Source organism: Marmota marmota, unplaced genomic scaffold (genome assembly GCF_001458135.2).
Source record: "Marmota marmota marmota unplaced genomic scaffold, marMar, whole genome shotgun sequence".
In the NCBI taxonomy this organism is placed as follows: domain Eukaryota; kingdom Metazoa; phylum Chordata; class Mammalia; order Rodentia; family Sciuridae; genus Marmota; species Marmota marmota.
Window position 1 is genome coordinate 9,042,982 of NW_026000082.1, and position 22,831 is coordinate 9,065,812.

The 22,831-nt window shown below is 41.8% G+C and overlaps 1 protein-coding gene across 6 annotated transcripts in view; it reads left to right on the forward strand.

The window, feature by feature from the left end:
- Dab1 (DAB adaptor protein 1) overlaps window positions 1-22,831 on the forward strand; it is a 1,139,889-nt gene that overhangs the window by 827,875 nt on the left and 289,183 nt on the right. For all 6 annotated transcript variants that reach the window (XM_048815305.1, XM_048815307.1, XM_048815306.1 and 3 more), the window contains one exon: window positions 21,479-21,681. In XM_048815305.1, the coding sequence (XP_048671262.1) occupies window positions 21,615-21,681 (67 nt within the window). In that variant the 5' untranslated portion in view covers window positions 21,479-21,614. The remainder of the gene's footprint in view (window positions 1-21,478; window positions 21,682-22,831) is intronic.

Here is a 22,831-nt window from a genome sequence, read left to right on the forward strand (position 1 = left end):
GAGTACAGAGTAAATGGGGGTGTTTTGCATTCAATGCACGGGACGCTTCCTCCAGTCTCTTGTGTAAAATGAAGTTTTAATAAAGCTTTTGTATGATTCTGGATATCACAACAACTGAATTTGATCCGGGGTGCATTAGTGCATGCCCTGGCCTTGTTCCCTGTGGCATTTAGCTTGTGATGCCATATTCCATTTGGCTGAGTTTATTATCAAAACGAGGCTTCTGAAGTGTCTGAAGGCATCTGCTGGGTTAAAATTATGTGTCCCCTCTTTGAGCCTCAGTTTCCCCATTGTGTAAAATGAAGGACAATTTCTAAACTTTTCCTGACTCTTTTTTTTTTTTTTAATATTAAGGGAAAGACCCCAAGTTAAAGGCTGGACATTTGTTGTGGGAAATCAAATGAGATCATGGATGGCACAAGTATGTTCTTACCTTTAATTTGATAGAGAAAAATGACTCTGTTACAGCGGAACAGCTATGGGCCAGGGACTTTCTATTCTATCTCCTATAGTACTAGTATTGCAAGATAAAAATTCACATTCATGGGCTGGGGATATAGCTCAGTTGGTAGAGTGCTTGTCTTGCATGCACAAAGCCCTGGGTTCTATCCCCAGCAAAACACACACACACACACACACACAATTGTGACGTTTTAATGCAGGAATTGACTTCACCTTGTATGTGGCCCCTGCTACTTTATCATCCTGTGCATTGCCATTATTTCGCAGGCAAATTGAGAGGGCAGATGCCTCACATCAACAACACGGGCAGTATCACTTCAGTTGGCTTGAGCTCCGGGTGCCCACCGATGACCTTCACCTGAATGTAGGTGTTCTCAGAAATAAAAGGTGTGAGCATTCAGGTCATAAAGCATCCAGAAAATGTTAGCCTGTCCTGTTGAGTTGAACTGAATCTTCATTTATTGGGAGCAAGGTCCAGGGTCATAAACTTGTGCTAAGCAATATAACTGATTGTCTTTCCTGTCCTTTAGACAGCATGCAGCAGGAAGCCTTCCTCTCAGGAAGGAATCACCCCTGTCATTCAAAGACAGCTTCAGGAGTTTTGATGTGAATTATTTTCTTTCTTGTGAAGCTAGACAGTTTACGCCTGGGGAATTTGATGACCTAGATGGCTACCTCAGTTTCCCAGTGTGCCCAGGAGTCAGGAATCCAGACTTCTCAAGTCTTTAAGGTAGTGTGGAGAAGCAGGACTCCTCTAACCTTACCACACCTGTGTTGGATGTGTGCCCACCTGGGCCCGTGCAGCGCTCGGATGACAGAGCACTTGACATGTGAGAGACAGAGCAAAGGGCTCTCCCACGTGTCAAGAAGACAGCAACAGCCAACATGAGCCATGATGTCATCCTCACACTGCATGTCACTTAGAGCTGTCATGTTCCTGGGGCCATTGCACAAGCAATGCAGTGGTCTTGAAGAGTCACAAAGATATGTATTCAAATCCTGGTTCTGACCCTATATTTTCTTGATCAAGGATTTTAATTCTGTGTCTAAAGTTTCTGAACCATGATGTGTAAAGTTTCTCTACGAGATGTGGAGGTGTAGCTATTAAACCCATTTGTGGTTCTAGGGAATAAAAGAATTCAGCATTTTGAAATGGTCTCACTACTAGTGAACAGAACAGAGTTAGTGGATATTAGAGATGAATTTATTATTATTTTTTCTTTTAAAACAAATGTGGAGTCTCCCAAGTTAAGTTTTCTTTTCCTGGGGTCACATGCTAGTGACCAGTGAGGCCAGTCCTGAAAACCCCAGCTTTCTAGGGAGAACTGCTTAAGAGGGAGGGCCCTGATGTATTTTATTTTCCCTGGCTCTGATCCCTCCACCTTGACTTTCCCCTCTTTTTTTTCCACCATCTACTTTTTTTCTCCTCTTCCAATACTCCACACTTGCATACTCTCGGTTCTTTGAAAATACTTGGCTTATTTCCATCTCAGGGGTTTTGGGGCTTGCTGGTCCCTCTACCTGAAATGCTATTCCACCAGGTATCTGCAGGCCAGGCATTTTCCTGTCTGTCTTCTGGACGGAGGGCACCTCCAATGCTGTGGACAAAAGGCTGGTTGTCTTTTAATTCATTGCTCCAAAGTCATATTAGTGCAGCTTTTCTGACTATTCATTTAAAAATTTACCCCTCTCCAGTACTGCCCATTCCCCTCTCCATTTTCCTTCACTCACCAACATCTGGTGCATTGTGTGCTTGATTTATTTGTGTATCATCCACCTTCCTCCTCCAGAATACAAGCTGCATCCCCAGATCCTATTGGTGTATGGCCTTGGAGTCAGCACATTAAGTTATGTGTTGGTCAAATGAGTTAAGACATGTATTTGGAGTGGAGGGGTCTCTGCTCCAATGCCCTTTGCTTCTGGTGGTGTTTACAACAGAATCCTTAACTGTGTCTCCCTGTGTGTACACACCCTGTCCAACTTCTTCTCTGCCGATCACTGGAAGTCAGTGAATTGTGATCTCAGCTGTGCACTTTGCCCTTCCTCCTCTGTGTGGTGGCTCTGTGCTCCCACAAGGGTCAGGACAGCTATCTTTCCACGGGCTTTGCTCTGCAGCAGAACTAACAAAGGTAATATTTAATTTTTTTTAAATCTTAGAGCAGAGCTCTTTATTAGAAATTGATTATTCAGGTTATTAGGTTTTGTTTGCTTTTGCATGCTGAGGTATTTCCCATGGAAAAGTGTCTGAGCTCTGCCTTGTGCTTGAAGTTTCAGGGAGATGTTTTGTAGAGATCCACTCCATGAAGGTGAGTTTGGGGAAACTGTGTTCTGAACAGAGGGCTCCTTCTACAGTTCAGGCTTATTGTCTTTTAATTCTTTTAAAGGTGTCTCTTCTTGAACAGTTCTCAAAGTATGTAGTTCTTGGAGCAGAAATCCTATAAGAGTGAATGAAATTAGAAACTATCTAATATGAAAATCATGAAAATGTTTTTTTGTGATAGGATTTAGGAGTGATGTGCTCATTGGATCCAAGGGTGGTAGAAATGGACCAGGAATCAGGTGACCTGGCTACTTGTTGTATGTAATTTACTAACTGGGTGATGTGGGCAAACCATTCAATCTCTGCAAGACACAGCTCCTCCTGTGCAAAATAGACACTAGGCCAATCTTCTAGATGCTTCCTCAGATGCTTTCCAGCTGTAAGACCCTGGACTGGAAGCCTAAGGATTGCAATCTTAATTTGGTGACATGATGCCCACTTAATAGTGGGGGAACTGTCGGGGGGTCCCCCACCTTCTCATCTTTAAAATGAGGACCAAGGTTCCCAGTCAGTCTTTTCTGAAGGGCATTGAGAGGATTTTATTTGGGCACACAGATGTGAAAGTACTTTTGAGCCCTTGGGTCCTGTCATTATCAGAAGCAAACTTCTTAATTTATTGTGGTTTTATGACAAGGTGCCACCAGAATGGTGGGATAAAAGTGAGATAAAAAGGCATTGCACATCATACTGACAATTTTTAAATTGTGCTTTTAAAGTATATTGGGTTTATATCTCCCTTTTGAAAATTTTTTTTTTTTAAATCTCCACTTTACATTTTAAGTTCTTGACTTGAGCTTGGGGAAAGAGTTCATAGCTTTCATGAAATTTTTCAAAGGAGTATTTGATATCCCCTTTTTTTCAGCTCTGTGGTTTTCTGTGGGTGTTTCCCCCTGGAATTCCTGAGGGGAGGAGAGCTTTTCATGCTGCTTCTGATCATGTAGCCTTTCCTCGTTGGATGGACATTAACTGGTAAAACCTAGGAAATCACAAATGTCAAGTGAATTTGCAGGGCTAACTAACTAAGCGGCTTTCTGGAAACTGCCATTTAATGGGCACCTAATCAAGACCAGCTCACTTTTTAGGGTTAACCTAGTTAAAAACCTGGAGTAATTAATTTATTAGTTTGGCTCCTGGAAGCCATTGGTATTAAGTCTGTTATCTTTATCTTGATCTTTTTATCCCTAAAGAGTACTCCTAATTTAGATTGTAAATTTTAATGATCAAAGGCCGAAGTTCTCTCCAGAGAAGAGAGAGCTGCTACTATTCAGGTCACTGGCCCCATAGGCCTTGGCCTTAGTTGGCTGGGCCAAGGTGCACGGGTTCAGCAGATAGGGAAGGAGTGGTCTGGATTCAGCTCAGGAGGACGGGTGAGTGGGGAGGCTTCTGTAGCTCAGCTAGTAGCAGCATATACTGTCCTCTCACTGTCCATTCAGGACTGCAGTGCCTGCACCTCCTCTTCCAGTCCTCATGGTATTAGTTTTAAATATAGAACTGATAATTTCATTAAGGAAGCATAGTACAGACCCAGGAGTCAGGTACTATTTTTAAGTGTGTGTGTGTGGGTGGGGGGAGGACCTGGGGTCCAGAAGACATGGATTCCAGTTCTGTTTTCAGCACTTAACTCACTGGGAAAACTTTTACCCATCTCCATGATGGTCACTGTTGGAAAGGAAAGGTCCAGTAAGTACCCAGACAGAAGGAGACCCAAGGAGACTCTCAGAAGACAAACATGAATTCCATTCCTTTCACTGCTGCTGGGTTGCAACAAGACCTGTTGTTCTCCCTGTAAGTGGAGATGGGAGGAGAGTGTGTCTGGGAGGTAGTGAGTGGTTTGGGCCTCAGGCCTCAACCTACTCATGGAACTACCAACTCACCTCTGCTGCCCTGCACAGAAGGCAAGAGGAGATAATGATGAAATGCCAGCAAGTCTCTTGGGGGCTTTTAGAAATACGAGTGGTATCATCACACCTAATGTCAAACAGAGCTGTCAGAGTTGTGCTTTCAATTTTTTTTATTGCTTTTATTATTAGTAATCAAGACTTTATCCAAAGAGTCAATTTTTAAAAATTGACTCTTTGGATAAAGTCTTGATTACTAATAATAAAAGCAATAAAAAAAATTGAAAGNACTTAACATAATCTGCTCTAATGCCATCCATTTCCCTGCAAATTCTATGATTTTGTCATTTTTTAATGCAGAGTAATACTCCATTGTGTATAAATGCCACATTTTTTTTATCCATTCGTCTATTGAAGGGCATCTAGGTTGGTTCCACAGTCTTGCTATTGTGAACTGTGCTGCTATGAACATCGATGTAGCAGTGTCCCTGTAGCATGCTCTTTTTAGGTCTTTAGGGAATAGACTGAGAAGGGGAATAGCTGGGTCAAATGGTGGCTCCATTCCCAGCTTTCCAAGAAATCTCCATACTGCTTTCCAAATTGGCCGCACCAATTTGCAGTCCCACCAGCAATGTACAAGTGTACCCTTTTCCCCACATCCTCGCCAGCACTTGTTGTTGTTTGACTTCATAATGGCTGCCAATCTTACTGGAGTGAGATGGTATCTTAGGGTGGTTTTGATTTGCATTTCTCTGACTGCTAGAGATGGTGAGCATTTTTTCATGTACTTGTTGATTGATTGTATGTCCTCCTCTGAGAAGTGTCTGTTCAGGTCCTTGGCCCATTTGTTGATTGGGTTGTTTGTTCTCTTATTGTCTAATTTTTTGAGTTATTTGTATACTCTGGATATTAGGGCTCTATCTGAAGTGTGAGGAGTAAAGATTTGTTCCCAGGATGTAGGCTCCCTATTTACCTCTCTTATTGTTTCTTTTGCTGAGAAAAAACTTTTTAGTTTGAGTAAGTCCCATTTGTTGATTCTAGTTATTAACTTTTGTGCTATGGGTGTCCTATTAAGACTCTAGTTGGGTATACTTAGGAAAGCAGTATAATATTTCTTTTAAAAGTTTGCATTGAGAGATTACCCAGAACCCTCGTGCGTGGCAGGCAGAAATTAATCTAAACTGTTTTCTGAATTTACCGAATGTTTGCCTGAATAGACGAGGAGCCTGGGGGTATTTCTTGTGGGAGTGATGAGTTGTGAATCCAATATGAGATGTGTGTAGGAAAAAAAAAAGTCCCTTTTAGGAGTGAAAAGATGTTTCTGAATGTTTAGCAAAACAGGTTATTTTTAAACTGAGGAAAAATAGGATTGTGGAGATTTGAAAGGTTTTGTGATTTTATTTATTCAGCTAAAATTGGAGGTTTTTTTTGCATCTTATTAGCACAGGGACAAAAAAGATGCAAGAAGAATAGAAGACCATCTATATCTTTAGGTGACCTTTGGGTTCAAGGGAGAAGTTACAGGTAGATTTTAAAACGTCAGTTTAAGCGGGGCGTGGTGGCGTATGCCCCTCATCTCAATAGTTCTGGAGGCTGAGGCAGGAGGATCACAAGTTCAAAGTCAGCCTCAGCAATGGCGAGGTGCTAAGCAACTGAGACCTTGTCTCTAAAAATAAAAATAAAAAAAGTGAGTTATAGAATTGTTTTTATAGAACCCAGATACTCCTGCATTCTAGATCTGAATCCACTCTCTAGAAATGGGTCCTGGGACTTGGTATTTCATCCATTCTGTGCCTCAGTTTCCACTGCTACAATATAGAGCTAGGAACACCTACCTTCCCCGTAAGCACAGACCCAGTGAGATGGGAGGTATGCAATGCTCAGCCTGAGTAGCAGTGCCTACTATGTCCTCAGAAATATCCTTCCATCTTTTCTTTGACATTTCTCCCTCTATTTTATGCTCTTTCCCCAAAAGAGGTGTATTCTTGTAGTTCCTGAAGAAGGCCGAAGACTGTGGGTTGTGATAGAAAGTTCTTCAGGGCGGATGGTCTCACTTGAGTCTTTTGAGCTGCTGTCTTTTGCTTGCCATCCAAGAGGTCTCTGTCCTTCCCCAGCTTGCTCTGTTGGCTCTGGGAAGATGAGCTGTGTGGACCACACAAGCCTGTCTGGCTCTCCCTTTGTCTGTCCTGGGGCCTCCTTGGCAGCTATTTGGAATTAGCCAATGTTGAGTCCCAGCAGGAGGGAAGGAGAACCAAATGTAGTTTTGATCCCCCTTTGGTTTCCTCCTGCTGGGTCCCTGCTGCTGAAGAAAGGAGCCCTGAGCTTCTCCTAAGACAGCTATCCATAGTGGCTGCTCCTGGGCTGGAAGCCCCTCCCTCTCTTTATGGCTTTAGGCCTGGGGCAGTTCACAGTTCTCTCCTTGGGATACTGTACTGTGCTTTGGGGTTTCCCTTCAACATAGCCCACTGTTGGGTAAATAATGCCCTTATAAAGTCCTCCTGGAATAATCTTAATGTCAGTTTGTCCTCTGAGTGAGATAAGTTTGAATAGGTAAGGAGGTGTGGGTTGGGTGTCCAGGTGTGCTCTGGGCCTATGGCAATAGCATGTATTTCATTAGATAATTCTTCACCCTCAGGTGTTCACCGAGTTGTGAGTTTGGGAAGATGTCCTGAATTGGAGTCTGAAGGTCAGATTCAGTTAACGTATTATATCTCATATCACAGCAGAAATAAGTTTCTAGTAATTGTTTCCTGATTCATTTTAATAAGTGTGTATTGAATAACCAATAGGTGCATGATACAGGAAATAAATATTGGAAAATTCTCCCTTTTTTATTCCAAAGAATTATATGCAAATGAAATAGAAGGGAAGGCAAACAATATATAATGAATACTTCCTCTCGAACTAGGCAATTTGCATATATTACCTTATTTATTCTACTCAGCATCCATTATGGCTAAGGTGCCAGTTTCCCAGCTTTACAGAGGTAGGAGTTGAAGCTCAAGGACTTTGAGAGACTTGCCAAAGGTCATAGATCTGGGAATTGGTGGAGCCACAGTTTATAAAATTCCAAGGCAAGTGTGTGAGACAGCGATGCTCGAGGTTTTTCTCTTTGCTAGTCATGAGATGTAAATAGCAATGCATTTAAGGGTTCCGTGACAGGTGGCAGCAAGTGCCCTGGAATATGAGCCTTAGGTGATTTATTGCAGACCCACCCTTGGCCCCCACAGTAAGGAGAGTATAGCATTGTAGGGCCATGGACCACAGTAGGGTAGGGAGGAATTATTCTGGAGTCTAGTAAGAGTCATGTAGTCTGGTCTCTCAGAGATTGGGATACAATTTCCTACAGGAAGGATCCTGGATACCTCCTGGGGACTAGGTTATCATGTTCCCATTACCTGGGAATTTGCTAATTCCCAGTCTTTGGGGACCTTCAGTCTCTGCTTCCACTAAAAATGATTTTTTTTCCTCTCTCTCCTAATGATATATTTGTTCTCTACCTGGTGGCTTCCACTGGTCTTAACTGCTGCTAACTCCTGCCTTCTGCTCGGTGGCCCCTCCTGGTGCATCTTTTCACTTCTGGTTCCAAACCAATGGATAGAGTTTATATCAATGAATTAAACTCATCAAAGAGGAAAATATGCATATCTTCTGTTTTTTTTTTCCTTTTTATTTTTTTAACATGTCTTCTTATATTTGCATTTTGGATAGATCCCTTCCTGCCAGGTGGAGCTGTGCCTGATGATCAGCTAGAATGTTGTCCTTAGGAATCTACCCCAGGCTCAGTCAGCTCAGACTGACTGTAGTGCAGAGCAGCGTGGGATGCAGGGTAGCAACTCACATGACTCTGCTGGGTGGCACAACATGTTTATGAGTCCTGGGGATTAGGGGATCGACATCTGTGGAGGCCATTAATCTGCCTTTTTGGCCCCAAAGTTTCACATCTGTCCTACTCACAAAGTAAGTACATTCACCCCACCCCCAGCTCTCTGTGATCCCATCCGTCCCAAACAGTGTCATATCTCATCTAAACCTCATGCATTCAGAAGCCCAGGTTTTCATTATCTGAACCATTTGCATCATATTTCAGTGATTAGGCATGAACCCTCTGGGGGTGTTTTTCTGCCTACCACTAGCATTTACATGACAAACATGTTCTAAGTATTTACGTCATCTAATATAGTAGCCATGTGTAGTATGTATTCAGAGTCCCCATGTTTCATCAAAACATTGAGGCTCAAGGGGAGTTAAGGAAGTAACCTTCCCAACTCTACCCCACCAGTGATGGGGTTCTGCTGGCTCTGGTTCTCAAACTCTGCTACATTGTAGCATCACCTGAGGAGCTCTTAAACATTCCAGTGCCCAAGAAGCTCCTCAGGCCTGCTAAATGAGAATCCCTGCTGTGGGCAGCTGTTCCCCAGATGATTTCCACAGCCACCAATCCTGGGAGGTGCTATACCATGTTGTTGTTGCTGTCTTCCTGGGAAATAGAGGCACCTGTGCAAAAGTTAAGTCTGAGTCAGCAGTCAGGGGAGGCCCCCCGTGTGGGTGGGAGTTTGAGGGACATGCATTGGAGTTGCTGGGTGAAACAGAAGGAGGCTTCTCATGGAGAGCAAATAGCTTTCCGTGTTGCTGGTTTGCTCAGTATTTGCCAAGAGTGATTGAATTTTTATGTTTTTGTGAGACGGTTCAGATAAATACATTCACAAATCAGGAAACAACAAAAAAAAGACATCCTTTGTCAGAGCATCCATCCTCATTTATGGCTTCAGGAAAACACAGCCCCACGGTTATCGTTGTTGCGTATGCTTTTTTGTCAGGGAGATAATTGTGGAAATTGGGTTGCTTCCCGTCAAGTGCAGATCCTTTTGTGGAAAAAATTTGAGCCATCCGTGTATCCCATTTTACAGTAATTGAGATTGGACTAGCAAATCATTAGTGAAGCCAAGGAAGATGATGGCCCTTTTGTTTTTTTTGTTTTTTTTTTTTGAAGGGAAGGCAGTAAAAATTCAATGCCTCGAAAGAGGGAGAAGAGAAGAAAGAGGTTGTCAGTGATGGGAGATGGGAGAAAGCAGGCATCCGTCTCCGAAGCTCTGTCTGTGGGAAGAGGGGTGACTCTTAGCAGTGGCCTCCAGTGGACAGACAGGCAGGGCTTTTGCGGGCTTAATATATCGATGGCCATTGTGATCTGGACAGTTCCTGATCATGCATGGTGTAGGGATGTGTCCCTGCCCAAGGACGCCCTGAGGCCAGGCAGCTTGGGGATGTCTGTTGCCTGCACTGCTTGGCTGGTGACTTAAAAGTGTTAGCTCCCTTATTCCTTTTCCTGTTGTCAACTTGGAAGATAATGAAATGCAACCCGTGAGAGGGGAAGTAAATAATGGCTGGATATATTTTAAGTTAGTCAGCAGGTGAAGCAGCCAGGTGTGGCATTTGTTTATTTAAGATCCCCTTCACAGGGAGGACCGCAATTAATCCCTGTGTTTTCTTTCTGTAAGACCCCAGGGAGTTCAGGGGTTCCTCAGACACATCCTGGAGAAGCCCAGCATGAAAACAGAGGGCCCAGGCTCAGTTGTGAAGAGCCAGTAAATAGTGTGCCCCACCTTATCCTGCTGATGGAGAGTGGGGCTGGAATAAGGAAGGGTATCAAGGCTCAAAAGACCCATGAGGGAGCTTCTCCTTTGTCCCTCCTAAGAGGCTGAAAAGGTGGCTTCATCTCTCTGTGTACCTCCAGCATCTCCCAGATCAGCTTTGCACAGAATGCTGCTTAAGAAATGAATGTTGAACTGATTTGATTGACAGACTGGTGATTAATAGCTATGTTCCAAGGGAGATGGGGATGGGTTATTTTATTTTTTATTTATTTATTTTTTTACTTTTTCCCTTTGATTCATTTGTCTAGAACCTCTCTGGCACACACAATTGAAGAGCAAAAATGTTGAAACTGAGTAACTTTGCTAATGCACAGTATCTCGGTGGGCTGTCCTGTCCCAGGCCTGATGGCCTCCAGCCCTGGTATCTCCTGGGCTAACATCATCTTGAAAGAACCTGAACTACACCTGTTAATCCTTCTATTACGACACTGTAGTGGACCCTTTCGCTAATCAGCAGTCACTCTGCATCAGTGGGTGATTTTTGAGGTCTGTATCGGGATATGAATTTTTATATACAAATTTAGGTACATGTATCTTAGTATGTTTTCAGTTGCCATAATTAAATACCTGAGACTGTGATTTATTAAGATAGAAGTTTATTTTGGCTTATGATTCTGGGAAGCTGGGAAGTCACCAGCATGTCACTAGCATCTTCTCAGCTTCTGATGAGGGTCTTGTGCTGTTCCATAACATGGTAGAAAAATGGAAGAGAAATGGGCAAATGCAGAAGTCACAGAACATGAAGTGTGGCCTCATTTTATATCAAGCCACACTTTCTGGAAAGAATCCTGCCCCACCAGAAAGAACTCGCTCCAGTGAGAATTACCCCAGAGACCTCTTAAACCTAGACACCTCTGATAAATGCCACCACTTGACAACACTGCTACAGTGGGGACCATATTTTAGTGTGACTTTCGGAGGGGACAGTCACATCCCAACCATGGCAAAGTGCGATAGTTCATGTGCATGTTAAAGTTATGAATTATTCCCTTTTTTTAGGTAAAAATTATTGGTAGATGTTGTAAAGTTTGGTTTCCTTAACCCAGTGGGTTTCCCTGAGCTGCTCCTGGGTACATGTCCCTGGGTTTGAAGACTATGGGGCTCGTAGGATCCCCCTGAAGCTTCCACAGGCAGGGCCTGATGGCCCACCACAGTCAGGCCTCTGTCTCCTTCTTCAGGCTCACCTCTCACCATTCTCCAGGCATGATGGACTGTTGGAGTTTCTGGATGGGTTATATCAGCTCTCACCTGCCATCACCCATAGCTTGGCTTCTCAATGTGACCTAAATTCACTATTCTCTCAGAAGTCAGTTTGTGGGTCTCCCCTCCTGTCATCCCTCTGGGTCCCAGTTATCCGCACCATTGTGCTCCACTCCCCAGCATTTGGCCCCAAGTTGAGGCAGTTCCCTGTTTTCTATATTCGTGAAGAATCCTGTGATTTCTCTCATGTCAGCTTTTATCACACCACGCAGTGACTGTGTCTGCCTTTCCAACAAGCGTTTGAGCTTCTTGTGGTTGGGACTGTGTTGTATTTGTCTCTTTCTGAGCATCTTAACAGTGGAATGCAAAAAGAGGTGTTTAGTAGCCACTAGTGAATTAGTGAACTTGTTTCTGTCTGTCTGCACAGTGTGCCAGGCTCTGGGCAATCGGCTGGTGGGATTCGAAGGTGGGTGAGCACATTCCTGCTCAGGTAGGATAGCTAAGGAGATGAACACAGGTCAGGGAATTGGAGTGAGGGAAGGGAAGGGGAGCAGGAGCTGAGCAACAGGCAAGCACCTGTGACATACAGCTCATTCATTTTGGCCACTGGTAAACCCAACAAGATAGAAAGGATCCCTATTTTACTGATGAGGAAACTGAGGCTCAGAGTGTTTAAATAGCTTATGTGCCTGAAGTTACAAAGGCAGTCAGTGGTGGGGTCAGGCAGGATTCCAACCAAGTCCTTTGGACTGCCAGTTATTTTAGATCTTGCCACCTACTGATACCTTTTTTTTTTTTTTTTTTGGTAAACTAAAAGGTGAGATTTTAGAAGGTTGGATGGAACTAGGGCCCCAAAGGTTGAAAACACTAATGGAATTATTTTAGGTTTCTACACTTATTTTTTTTTTGGATAACCTAAGAGTTTACGTAATGAATTTTCATAGTGCTATAAATACTCATTGAAAGTATGTGATCCATTAGTTAAATGAAATGCTCCTAAGTATGCCATGTTGCTGTCACATAAATTCCTTTAATATTGTTAAAACCTGGTTCTGACTTTTGTTAGCTTTGAGTTTGATTAAAGAATCACATTTTGTTCCCCCCACTGCTGCCTTGCTGAAGGCAGATTAATATCTGAATAATAGCACCTACCTTCTGGGACATAGGATTTTATTTTTCCAAACATGTTTTCATATTGCATTCATTTATTCCCATTTATCATTTAAAACCAGAAGATTGTCCCATTACTGTTCCATTTCATAGGCAAGTAAACTGAAAAGTTATATAAGTAGTTTAATTCTAGATTTCACCTAGAAAAGTCAGACCACCAGATACTATGTAACAAGATCTCATTTATTTTTATTTAGTTAAAAAAAAAAAGGAAAATATGGGGCTATAGGTGTAGCTCCATGGTAGAGTACTTGCTTGTGTGTGTGAGGGCCTAGGTTCAGTCCTCTGCAACACAACACCACACACACACACACATACATGTAAACATGTCTTGTGTATAAATTTTTTAAAATGGATTTGGGCTGCACTGTTTTGACCCCATTTAAAACCATTACTACTGGTATTGCTCCCAGGATTAGCTTTATGCTTTTAGCATATTAAGGGATATGCACACTCCCTGTTGGAATTTTGTAGAGACATTGCTTATTTTAACCTCCGACATCATATAGTGTTAATTTCACTTGAGGCCCAGAGGCTTTTCATTCTCTAATTTTTGTCCAAAGGGAGCAAAAAGTTTTACCTGAGTATGAAAGTTGGGAAACCTGTTACTGATCATTTTCCCCTCTTTGTTTTGACCTCTAGAAAACCCACAGCCAATGTATCACCTATCTTCTGCAAGTGTGTGGCTTTCTCAGTGTCCCAACCTCTACCTTCATCTTTGTTTCCAATTATTTGTTGCCTTCCACTCCGGTTTCCTTATTTTCCTTATTCATTTTGTGGTGATATAGAGACTGATTTTCTCTAAGACTTACTGTGAGCTGCCCAAAGTTCTGTATTTTTTTTTTTCATGATGTGGGATAAACATGACCAGCAATTCAACATGGAAAAGATGAGTTTGCAGGCCCAGCGATGGCTCCTACCTCTGATTTTTCTCTTTTCTTTATACAGCTTTGGTGAGAGTGCCCTGATTGGGTTGGCGCTGAGGTTGCATAGGGTATGTGGCCTTCAGAACTTAATGCCAGGGATTCATGCAATCTGTGTGTTATTTTCTGGAAGAGCTTGGTGGAAGCGGGGATGGCTGTGCTTTTGCTGTAAGGGTAGTGGTCCTTTGTTTGCAGAGACAGATGGGACTTCTATTGAATGTCATTCTGCCAAAAGTTCCAAGGGCAATTGTACCTTTCAGGCCCACAGCAGCTTTTAAGAAGTGCTGCTATTGGGTTCTGGCCAAACCTGGCTATTTCCTATTTTCTTGTCCCAAATGTGCAGAAGGAGGCAATGCTAGACCTTTTCCAAATCTGCTGGGTTAGATCACATAGCCCTTGATGTGTTTAAAAAACAAACCAACAAACTTGATGGGTTAATGACAGTCCCAGGAATAGAAAGGGGGCTCATCTGTGAAAGGCTGAGTTACTAAGGGTTATTCAGGTAGTGTGCAGTGGCCCTTGGGGTGGGACATGAGTGGGCTTAGGGGCACAGTTTAGAGAGGAAGTTCAAGACTCAGGGGGAAAAAAGAGACCTACTCTAAGCAACCTTGGTCTAGAGCCTTCTGCCAAGTCAGGCAGTCTGGAAAGATCTGGGGATAAAGTTGAAATCTGTAACGAGAACTGACAGCCAAAAACTAATTTTAAACTCAGGTAGCCTTGGGAGATAGAAAGCAGACCAACCAGGGAACTGGAATGAGTCTGTGCATAGAACAAAAGAAAGGCCAGAAGTGGCTTAGTTGCACATCTCTGTGCTGTGGTCTGAGCCAGGCTTTTAAAAATGTGCATACATTCAGAAATAATCTCAAATTACAGGAAAAAGTTTAGGAAAGAGAATATACAAAAATTACCCCATGCCCTTTACTTAGATTCACCTATTGTTAGTATTTTATCTTGTTTGACTTACCATTGGTATATTTGACCTCTTTGTATGCACACATGTGTAGGTATGTGTGCTCATGTATATGATTACTTTTTTATGAACCATTTGAAAGTAGTGCACACATATCTTGACACTTTATTCCTAAATATTTAGGAAGAGCAGAATATTTCCAAAGAACAGCTATATTTTCTTACAGAATAGCTATAGTCTCATATAACCATAGCAAAATTATCAAATTAAATGAATTTAAAATTATTGCAGTGAATTTTGCCTGATATCCACATTTTTCAATTGATCTAGTAATTTCTTTGGTAGCATGGCTTTTCTCTCCAGTACAGGATCCTGTACAGATACTGTATTCAGCTGTTATAACTGTTGAATTTCATTTAATCTAAGCTATTTTCACAGCCTTTCTTTGTCTTTTGTTACATTTTTTTTTTTTTTGAAAGATACAGCTTTTCCTCCCTCCCGTTTTCAAATGCACAATCTGATTAGATTCCTGGCCAGAAGGCTACATGGTAGTGCATGGCGATGTTGTGTTCTTCTCAGGGCATCACATGCCATCCATCTGTCCTCCTTTGTTGTTGTTAATTTTGATAACCTAATCGAGGTGTTGTCCAATTTCTCCACCATATAATTACAAATGTTTCCCTTGGAACTGCTAAAGAATTAGTGGGAGGATGCTTCACAGTGTGCACATGGGCTTCTTCCCATCAAACATTTCCCCTGGATTTAGTATCTGTTGGTGATTATTGCCTGACCAGTCTACTCTGGTGGCTGTGTGTGAATGTTGATTTTATGAATCCAGCGTTCCCTGGGTGCTTACCTGGCAGCACCCGCCCTACACAAGGAAGCCTTCCCTTCTACCCCACTTTTCATCTGACTGTTCATTATCAGTATGAATTTATGGATTCCTATGTTTCCAATGATCTAGTTATCACCAACTTGAATTATATTTGTTTAAATTGCCCCATCAAGGTGGCTTCTGTGTCCTTGTGACATTTCCCAATCAGTTTTTGTTTTGAGCACTTCCTTATTTGTACCTGCCCCAGCTCTGAAATCCCACCCCTCTCTTTCTCCAAGAAGTCCTGATTTCTTTCAATAGAGAATGGAAGTAGAAATCATGCTCTTAGGAGTAGGTATCTCCTTGTAACTAGGTTATCTTTGCCTCTATGGCCTTTTAATGAACAGATTATGAAACATTTGTGTGTAAACAACACATGCACACATTGACATTCATATACAAATGCATGAATATTTTATAAATTTATGTATAAATACCCTGAAACCTCCGATTTCCCATCTATCCCCATGTGTTCCTTCCTCTTTCCACTACTTAACATCTCTTCTCCCATAATGGGAAGCTTGAATCCCAAGAATATCAGTGCATTGACTCCCTTGTTAAACCCTGTTGTAGGATTAGAATTGTTTCAGAATAACAACAAACAAGCCTATGTAGGGCGCAGTGGTTCAGACCTGTAATTCCAGTGACCCAGGAAGCTGAGACAGGAGAGGATTACAAGTCGCAGGCTAGTCTGGACAATTCAGCAAGACCCTGTCTCCAAAAATAAACAGACTAGGAAGGTGGGTCAGCGGTAGAGGGCCCTTATATTCAATCCCCAGTACCACAAAACATAAATAAAGTAAAATAAAATCAAATATTAATCCTACTCAAAAGTCCTCTGGATTTGTTGGCTACTGTTCCTACCAAAAGCTTGCTCAAAACTGTCTGTAGTCTTGATTCGTCTTTCTCCCCAAACCTCTTCTACAAATGTGCTGATGATGTTCGTATAACATACAATTGGGTTATTTGCTTCAATGTGCTTTCAGTTTCAGGTCCCCCCCCCCACACCACCACTTCCCATCCCTGTTACTATCATTTAATTTTTTTAGGTGTATAGAACATTAATATGTTCCCCAAAGTGGAAATTAATGCCCCAAACTGAACTCTGAGAAATATCACTTTTAGCTTTTTGTTTCTATGACAAAATACCTGAGAAAACAAGATTGTAGAAGGGAAGATTTATTTGGAAACACACAGAGGTTTCAGTCTGTGGTTGGCCGGCTCCATTGCTGTGGACTTGGACATCATGTTGGAAGGGCGTGATAGAGCACAGCTGACAGTCTTATGGAACCAGGAGCACCCAGAGCACATGAGGAAGGGATTGCTGACAAGACACAGTCCCTGAGGGCATGTTCCCAAGGGTCTACTCTCTAAAACAAGGTTCCACCTCCTACATATTCCACCTCTTTCCAATAGTCCACTCAAATCACGAAACCATGTTGGAATCTCTGAGTGTTACTGCACTGGGGACCAAGCCTTCACTACTTAAGAATGGGAGACATTACAGGTCCAAATTATAAGTCACCCTCTGCCATATCCTTTCCACCTGCCACCCAGTCACTGTACAACCCAGTGTCTCTCTATGTAGAGATACTGGTTTCTGTCTCATTTGTCCTGTGTTTCTTTTGTAAAGACGAGCAGAATCATCTTTTTCTTTCTTACCCAAAAGGTTTTGTGCTATAGATTGTGCTAGGTGTTTCAAGTTGCACAAATCACATTTCTCCTCCAAATCTCTCATACCTGGTGGTGGAATTCCCATTTTATTGATAAGGAAACTGAAACTGTTTGCCTGTACTATGGGAAACCTTTGAACCTTGTTAATAAATGGCCTGTGCTTTGTCCTTTGAATGAAGCTGTGTAAGAGGCCCCACATTGCAAACCAGCTGGTGATGTGCAGTTTTGAATACATGCAGTTACTGCCACACAAACCCAAAGTCCTGTTTTTGCGAAGACTACCTCCTCATCTGGTTTTTAGGGCTGCATTGTCCTTTTATCTAGAATTTGCATTGTCCCTACTTTATCATATAAAGCTTAGGTCAAGCTGGGATATATTGTGTTTCATTTTTTAAAAAAATAAAGATGAAATTCACATAACATGAACCATTTTTAAGGGGTTATTTATTGTGTTTATTACAGATAATGTTGTACAACCATCATCTCTGTCTACTTCCAAAATATTTTCTTCATCCCCAGAGCAGACCTGTACTATTAGGCCAGCATTTGTCTTGCCCCAGCCACTCATCTATCTCCATGGAGTTATCTGGTTTGGATGTTTTATATGGATGGAATCATATCATATGCAGCCTCTTTCTTTTTTTTGTTGAAGTTCTTTTATTTGGCCCTATGTTTTCACAGTTCACCTGTATTGTAGCATGAATCTGTACAACATTTTCTTTTACAACCGAATAACATTCCATTGTACAGAAAGACCACTTTTTGCTTATTTGTTCATGCATTCATGGGCATCTGGAGAGGTCTGGAGTGACACTGAAATGAAGTAGCTTGTGCTTTGCCCTGTGCTATGCTACTTCCTAGCTCTGGGATCTTGGATAAGCTCCTACAATGGCCTGTGTCTGTTTCCTCATTTGCTAAATGAAGATGATAACATTTAACACTTCAAATTGTTGGAAATCTTGAATTAGAAATGTTTGAAAAGCTCAAATAAAAGGCTCCCAACAACCAGGAGCATTTTTACCTTAGGATCCTGTGAGTAGATTCGTGGGTGGGGGGAGAGAAAATTCAGATTTGTGGGATAGTATGGGTTTTAGGATATGATTATTCTGTTCTAGCTGCTCAAACCTTCTTGCTTTGTTTTCTCCAGAAGGCAAATCTGTTTTCTCTGCTTTGTGGCTTGGTGTTTTTAGCCCCCACCCCATCGCTGAACATGGAGTTTTGCGTTTTAGAAGCAGCTCACTGGACAGAATGTGTCTGTAGTGGAATGTTACATAATTCACATTTAGATTTGAAGAGCTCATTATAAAAAACCTGACACACTTCAGGAATATTAAATTACTGCAGATTGTGTGGAGCAAAGAAACATTATTGAAGCATTTCAAAATTCTCGACGAGCCTGAATTTAACTGATAGGGTTTCACAGCTTTTAGTGGGGAAAAATGATTTGAGTTGTCACATGGTTTCTGGCCCTGGAGGACTTTAATCTCCTTAATTACAAAGAAATGAATTTCCTAAATAATTTGGAGTTACTTCACAGCTTTTGCTCAACCTCTCGCTTTTGGAAAATTAAAGGGGATTTCGGGGTCCATACGGTGTACGCTCTCTGTACTGTATGTAGCTTTTGGATTTAAGTTTCATTCAGAATGTTGCTAGTGTTTCTTTTCAGAATTAACATCGGCATGTACTTCAGAAATGTATAAGTAATGCTTAAAACACTTGAACACAATCATGCTTTGTTGAGCAAATGGCTGTAGGTGTACCCATGGAATACGGGGAGGTGTTATATTGTGGGTTAATCCACTTTTATATACTGACTTTTAAGAAAATTATTTTATATTCTTAAAATAATCTATATTTTTATAAATTTATATACTGACTTATGAAATTACATAAAAATCATGTACTTCAGCTCTTTTCTGTATTAATTAAATTCCTACTATGTACAGACAGCACTAACATGATGGAAAAAGATTTTAGATTAAAAAAAATACCACTTCCAACAGTATTTTTTTTTTTAGCAGACTTATCCTATCTTTGTTTCTTCCTTTCTAAGGTCCATATGTGACATTGGTCACATACCAGCCATGTGGCCTTGAACAAGTAATACAGGAACCTCTACACTTCATGTTAAGCTCTTGACAGTGGTGTTCCAAGCAGGCTTTTGATGGAGTTGAATGTGTCATTCTATCTAATTTCCACAACAGCTCCCTGGATTTGGCAGTATCAGCCTGGTGTACACATGAAGAAACAGAGGGAGGAGGGGTTGAGAGCATGCTCAGTATCCCACATCTAGCCCATAGCTGGAAATATGATCCTGGCCAGAAATCGGGTCATAACATAAGTAGGGAGCAATTCCATTTTAACAGAGAGATCAGAAAAGTCTTTCTGTCTACTGCAATTTTTCTGTGAACTGAACCCTCCAGGGTCTGTTGAATGTCCAGATGGACTTGAGAAAGGAGATTCCATAGAAAGCATCACAAAAAAATACAGGAAGGAGGGAAAATATATCACTTCCTTCTCGCCTTGTACTTCCTTTTGTTAATTTGGTAGCTGAGTTCAAGCCTCCTTGTATTTGATTCTTCTGCCTGGTGAGAGCCTCCTCATCCTTTCCCATATCCATTTAGCTGAATCCTTATTCTTCAAGGTCCTGCGTAGTAGGGCTTATGCTCTATGCAGCTGTATTGACTTTTATAAGCAAAGGTGAATACTTGTACCTTTGAGCCCCAATGTGCCTGATTATTTATGCCTGTTTAGTTCTGGTCACCTACAGTGTATTGCGGTCCCTTATGAAGCTGACACCTCTGTGATATTGAGCTTCTTTGTGGATAGGAATTAAGCTTTAACAATGTCCTCTGGACCAGCGTGATAGCACAATGCATGTTTGTCTACATGAAGGAGCCAGTGGTCATATCTGACTCAGAGTAGGTCCTAGTAAATATTTGCCATGATAAAATGGTAAATATTATCAGTAAAATTGGTTATGTCTATATGTGACCATAGGATCTCCCATGGGATGTTGACTTTGGGGAGGAGGAGTTGGAAGGGTTGGGGTTAGTGAAACGGTACAGACAGGAGATGATGCAGATGTTGCAAGCATTCTCCTTTTCCATATAGGATTTTGTGAACCCCATTCTGTGAAGATAATTTTCTGTTTTCTTTAGTTGTAACCTTAGATCTTTTAGCTCAAGTACTTTCATCCAGGACTGCTGTCCTTTGGGGGGGAAAAACTTATTAAAACAAAAATCTAACTCAGGTATCTTTGCAAAAATGGAAATTTCCTCATATGTAAGCTTTACTGTAATATTATGTGGCTTTTATATTAAACCTTCTAGTTAAGCCATCTTTAATTGTCATGATTAAGAGGTTTAGGTCATTATTCTTTCTGAATTGAAACTGGCATTCAGGGTCAACCCCTCTTAAATTAAGCAGTTCTCATTCTGTAGAAGAAGCGAAGAATTGGATGCACAATTTGAAGATCCATTCCTCTATTTCTGGTTGCTTTTTGTTAATATTCATCAAAAGCGGATGACTGGTAAAATGTTTGTGTTCAGTGGAGCTCTCAGATGTAACTCTCAGATAGGTAGTCCCTGGGAAAGACTATTGACAAACGGAATACATTTATTCAATTTAATTGCAATCAAATGAGATAATGTATGTGAAGCAGAAACACAGCACATAGTATCTAGTAAGTGCACAGTAAATAGCAGCTATAATTGAAGTGGCCACATTATCATAATTATCATGATTCTCCTCCCAGCAGTGTCTGGACTGAACAGTACCTAGTATCAGGGGATGCATATTTATCAGAATGAATGAATGAATGAAACGTGCGTCCGCCCACTCCTTTTCATTCTGTCCCCCATTAAATGCTTGTCTGCTCTTATAGCTGGGGGGAAAGCTGACATAAAAATTGGCTTACTGGAGACTTTCTCGGCCCCATTTGTCACCTTACCCTTGGAGCCCAATTACATGTCAACTCCATGTCCTCTCTGAAGCCTGCCAGTGAGGGACTGACTGGAGATCACTCCCCTTTGATCTGCCTTAGCTGCCCAGGCTCAGATCAAGCTTGGCTGATGGATGGGTGCCCCATCATTGGAAATGACTCCACAGGGTTGACCAGGAGATACGTCTGTGCAGTATTTTCTGGGTGGCATCTAGTGCTTAACAACAAGGAACATGGGAAACAAAGAGGTGCATTTTTGTCCCTCTTGAAAATCAGAGTTTAACAAATCTATTTTGAGTTACCTAGTTCGAGACCAGTCTTGTAGATAAGCCACTCATGTGAGTTGCTGTATAAATCCTATGCATTCCAGAAGTTTGTATATGAAGAACAAGATTTTTTTTTATTTGTAGGGTTTGTAGGCTTGCCATTCATCACCCCCAACCCTTGCCCAATTTCTGTTTGATTTTCAAAGAAGGATTGTTCTGAATGTTCTCTTGCCTTGATTTACAGCACTCCCAAAGAGTGAATGACGTGTGCAGCTCGGGGTGCCGTTTCTGAAGGGAGGAGCCTTTCTCTTGGAGAGGAGTCCTCGATGAGCCTGGCCGAGGCCCGGGATCTGTGTGAAGTGGACTAAGGATTAAGTAGGATGTCAACTGAGACAGAACTTCAAGTAGCTGTGAAAACCAGCGCCAAGAAAGACTCCAGAAAGAAAGGTAGGGCCCAATTTGCTCTCTTTTTGGTGGCTTCTTTTCTGTGCAGAAATGAGGTTTTAATCTATGGACTGAGATAAACAAATATCTTTATGATTGTTATTTTTTTAAGTTATTTGCTATTTTCTGTACTCATTATATTTCATTGATAAAATCTGAAATTCTTTTCCAGGATCTCCAAAACCCTTCCAGATATGCCTTCTATCCATCCCTCCAGCAGCATCTCTCCCTAACTCTCTCCAGTTCCCCAATCTGTTTACACTGCAGGCATTCTCCCTGTTGTAGTTCACCATTCTGTATACCAGTGGTTCTCAGAGGCAGCACCAGTGTCTCCTGGAGGGCTTATTATTGTGCAGATTGTTGAGTACCATCCCCAGAATTTCTAGTCCTGTAAGTCTGGAGCAGCTCAAGACTTTGCATTTTCTAACCAGTTCCCAGGTGATGCTGGTCCTGCTGGTCCAGAGACCACATTGAGAACTACTAGACTATTACCAGAAATCCTTTTGCTCTTCACTTTTTCTACCTTTATCATTCTCCAGGTTGATCTAATGGAGGCTCCTGGGATGGCTCTTTCTTCCAATTGGAATCCGTTGCCTTCTTTTGTTCGTTTCTGTAGCACTTTGTTTATATCTGGCTTTATTAGAAATGTGCTCTGGTTGTGAGTCACCTGTATTGGGAACTGCTTCAGAGCTGGACCTCTTTTTCACAAAGCTAGCTGATAAGGAAGATGGACATGTCTGGAGCGAGAGAAAAGCAATCCTATCACTTTCCGTGTTTGCGGGGGGGAATTTGATCCTGTGGCTTTATGACCATACCTTTCAGTACATTAGTACTGAATTAGAAGTAAGCTGTGTGTGTGTGTGTATGTGTGTGTGTGTGTGTTCTCCCTGTGGTTTTAGCACATTCCTTGCCAGGTCTTCTCAGTTCCAAGGAAAGGGATTAAAAGAGCTCTCTTTCAGACCTAGAAATCCATCCATGTGGGTTTGCAAACCAGGATGCCCTTTGCTTCTTCCTATAGGTGGCAATTTGTCCAAGACATCACTGTGCCTGCTCTTTGTGCAGTCTGATGGCATTTGCCTGACACTATCCAAAGCAGAAGACCTAAGTGTAATACATATGCAGCTCTGGATTGATGAAACCCAGGAAGGGCATT